Source organism: Macrobrachium nipponense, chromosome 15 (assembly GCF_015104395.2).
Source record: "Macrobrachium nipponense isolate FS-2020 chromosome 15, ASM1510439v2, whole genome shotgun sequence".
Lineage (NCBI taxonomy): Eukaryota > Metazoa > Arthropoda > Malacostraca > Decapoda > Palaemonidae > Macrobrachium > Macrobrachium nipponense.
In genome coordinates, this window is record NC_087208.1 from 92,274,582 (window position 1) to 92,278,200 (window position 3,619).

At 35.3% G+C, this 3,619-nt stretch overlaps 1 protein-coding gene across 1 annotated transcript; it reads right to left on the minus strand.

The window, feature by feature from the left end:
* Positions 1 to 467: 467 nt before the first annotated feature.
* On the minus strand, positions 468 to 3,240 carry LOC135226906 (uncharacterized). The gene is made up of 3 exons (XM_064266591.1): positions 3,093 to 3,240; positions 1,381 to 1,577; positions 468 to 1,101 (listed from the first exon to the last, which is right to left on the minus strand). The coding sequence occupies exons 1-3, from the start codon at positions 3,158 to 3,160 to the stop codon at positions 1,052 to 1,054; spliced, it is 315 nt and encodes a 104-aa protein (XP_064122661.1). The 5' UTR covers positions 3,161 to 3,240; the 3' UTR covers positions 468 to 1,051.
* Between the last annotated feature and the right edge of the window lie 379 nt (positions 3,241 to 3,619).

Consider the following 3,619-nt stretch of genomic DNA (forward strand, 5'->3'; position numbering starts at 1 on the left):
AGTAATAAGAGGGACAATAAAATATTATACTAGACCTAATAAGTTCTAAACACTGATTAACTGATAAATTATCCTGTTAGTACATATTATCCCTATCACAGCATAGGCTACCAATTCTGAAAATATAATTTCGAAGTAAACATTGTAATCATGTAATGTATGATACTCACTACCTAATTTCACTTAACATCCGAGTCATCAAATAATATAATACCTAATATCAAGATGCAAATGGATATATATGATACTCAATACCTAATTTCACTTAACATCAAATTCATTAAAGCACTAATATCACATCGTGATATTAGGTATTATATATAATACCTAATATCACGCTGGAAATACTAAACCTATTTAACAGCATACAAACTAAGAAATGATTATTTGAAAGTACGTATACATTGTACTATTTGGTATCAATTAATTAACTTACAAATAGGAAAACCTGATTTATGAGAGCACCTTCATATACCATAGGTACAAAATAAAATATATACTAACACTACATCACAGCATAGAAAAATATGAAATGGGGTTGGTTTGGTTTATGGAATTTAGGCATAATGCCAAGCAATGGGGCAACTATGGCTATTCAGCTTTAAAGAAATGATAAGATTAAGTGAAGGCTGACCTTATGATGAAACCTTCATTTAACAAACACGCCTATCAGTGGAGCCACTTTTCTCTCCTAAAAGCAAAAACAAAGTGGTCTATGGAAATAACACCTACTGTAACCCTAGCAATAAGGCTAAATTCCATAAACCAACCAACAACCAATACTTAGTTTATTCATTGCTTCATAAGCAGATTTTGCACTGTTAAGAAAAGCATTCAAGTTAGCAAACAGACATTGCTGATGAGTGCATATCATCCACAAATTCATTCATATTGTTAATTAATTTCACCTTTAGTTCATGCTCTTTTTTGGCCATTATATGTTGCTCCTTTTCATTTTCTATTCAGAGATTATGCAGTTCCTCTTGTCTTTCCCTACACTTGATGTATGCATTGTCTAACTTTAATTTTTTGGTTGAAGAATGTGCTTCCTCTATGAGATTGAAGGCAAATCAGAGGTTGAAGGCAGTGGCTCCGTAATACCTGAAAATATTAGGTAAAATAAATAACTGATCTACTGCACCTCAGATGTAAATCTCTTCTGCAGCACTTCTAAACTGAGTATACAAGTGCTGGAACCTTTAGGGTCATACAGCATTAAAATGTTATCTTAAACCCAGTCATCAATCATAAAAACATAACCATTTTGCTTTCCCCCAAAGCATTACAAACTTTCCAGACAGGTAGAGTGTAATGGCCATCAAAAAGTTTGAAGGTTCACTATTTTATCAATTTAATTCTTGAAAACATCAGAGTACTTACTTATTTTAACATCATGTATGGGCTCTCCTTTTTCATCAACTGGATGAAATGTTTCAACATCTTTGTCCATGATCAATTCTTCTGTCATCAGCGATGCGGCTATCACAAACTCTTCTGAATGGTTTCGAAGATCTGGTGGAGGACCACCACCAGTTCTGCATAGCTTTTTCTTGACAGCAGCATCTTCCTGCTTCACTCTAGTAAAAAAATATATATTAGAATAAAAATATGTTTTCCCATTGGCTTTCTAATATATTCTAACAACTGTGACTTTAAAAACAGATTGTAATGAAATTTCAAAATATAAAAAAAAACAGATTGTAATGAGATTTCAAAATATAACACCAAAGCCTACATCCTGTGTACTTCCTTACACCTCCAGAATAATGAGTAAAACATCTGTCGCATGATTGAATTCATAAGTAAAGTCATTTGAGCATTTACACAAATATTAATGAGCGCTTAAGAAAATAATGTGACCTTTGTGTGGCTGGAAATGTGGGCTGCACATTATAAAGCATAATAAGAGAAACAACCGAGTGGACTAGCTGATCCAGTCTTGACTGCTTGTTGATCCACCCTCCGAAAAAGTACTTTAACACGTCCTGACACTGGAGATGTGCACCGGTCATGAGTCATCGGTGGTGGGGAGCAACACCTCAAGACTCTACCCTCCTTTCGAAGTAAGCAAAAGTACTTTTTCGGAGAGTGGATCAACAAGTGGCAAGACTGGATCAGCTAGTCCACTCGGTTGTTTTCCCCTAATACCACTTGAGTTAATGTAGCCTAGCCTGAACAGTTCACATAGCTGCCACAATCTATCGTAGCCAAGACTGGTAGGCATTATGCAGTCTTCAGGCTTCACACATGCTAGCCTAAATGTGAACTCAATTAAAAAAAAAAAAAGAACAAAAGGTTAGCCTATTTCAGGTGTTGCCTACTCCAAATCATTTGACCACCTGCAGACATGAGCCAAGATCTCAAATGTTGGCTTAATCTTTTAAAAACAATAACTGGGACCAGTTTGTAAGCTGGTTTCACAAGTTAGTGTAAAAAAGTATTTATACTTCAGAAAATCTCATATAGCTACCCATAAGAAAAATAGCCAAAGTTTTACCATCAATTTTTACAGTAATAAACTGGCTGTAAGCTAATAAATGTTTAATTTATTTGCAAATCCACCCATTAAAAATACGATAAAACTGCTGTGTGCTCTAGCCCTTCTATCCACCAGGAAATTGTAAGATCCTCCACATAGGTATTCTAAACCTAAATTAGAATATTACCCAAAATTTCCTATGATAGATATTAAAAAATCCATATCAAATTATACATATCTAATGCCTGATACACCAACTGCTTTTGTAATAAGCTAGACATTACTAACCTAACCTTTCCTAGAGCACCCCTCACACCCCCTATGATTTGGTTAGCATAGCCTTACCCAACCTATTCTATGCTCCATTCTATTTATTTGAAGATAATATATTTATATAATATAATAACTTTAGATGATAAAATGGTGTTCCCTTGGATTGGCTACGCTAGGCTAGCCTGATGTGAGTAGTGCTAGCAATTGAACAAGCAGCACTGGCCTAGGCTTGCATAGCATAAATATAAACTTTAACTAACTAACAGTTTTACAAACCATTTTGCCCCCAGCGGCCTAAATTTGCTCTGACTACAATTACAAAACAAAAATGCATCCTTACTTGCGTTTTACGTGGTCGAAATAGCGCTTGACCTGCTTTGATGACCGTGGAGGTTGGTCTGGATACATGGCGTTGAACTTCAAAGTAATTTCTTGCCATGCCTGACGTTTTCTTTCCAAAGTTCTACTTCCCGTCGATCGGTCGTTGATAACACTCTCATGTTCCTTTATCAAATTAAGCAGCATTAAAACACTGAGAAATCAGCTACTGGGGGTGCACGCGTCCATATTCCGGGTAAACTTCGTATCTTTGGTGAGTTGCGTAGATTGCTTGCGGTAACTGTTTGTTCAGATTTCCGCGCCAAATCAGGACAGCCAATATCAAGTATACAAAATATACTACAGATATGTAGTATCTTTTTATAATAAATAGTAAAGACATAAAGCCATTTTAATTTAGCATTATGGTAATAAAAGAAATTGTCTATGATACTGATACAGCCTTGTAATCATCGATTCCAGTCATTTCATTCCCAGTAATCGCATATGTTGGTAAGCCTGTTTAGCCAAGTGATTGGGCAATGCTAT

What these genes read in the sequence shown, in the direction of transcription:
- LOC135226906 (XM_064266591.1), bottom strand. Translation starts at nt 3,160, where the DNA reads ATGTATCCAGACCAACCTCCACGGTCATCAAAGCAGGTCAAGCGCTAT. An exon ending in TTCGACCACGTAAAACGCAA is followed by an intron (nt 1,578 to 3,092) that starts GTAAGGATGCAT and finishes TTTTTTTACTAG; the next exon opens with AGTGAAGCAGGAAGATGCTG. An exon ending in CATACATGATGTTAAAATAA is followed by an intron (nt 1,102 to 1,380) that starts GTAAGTACTCTG and finishes TAATATTTTCAG; the next exon opens with GTATTACGGAGCCACTGCCT.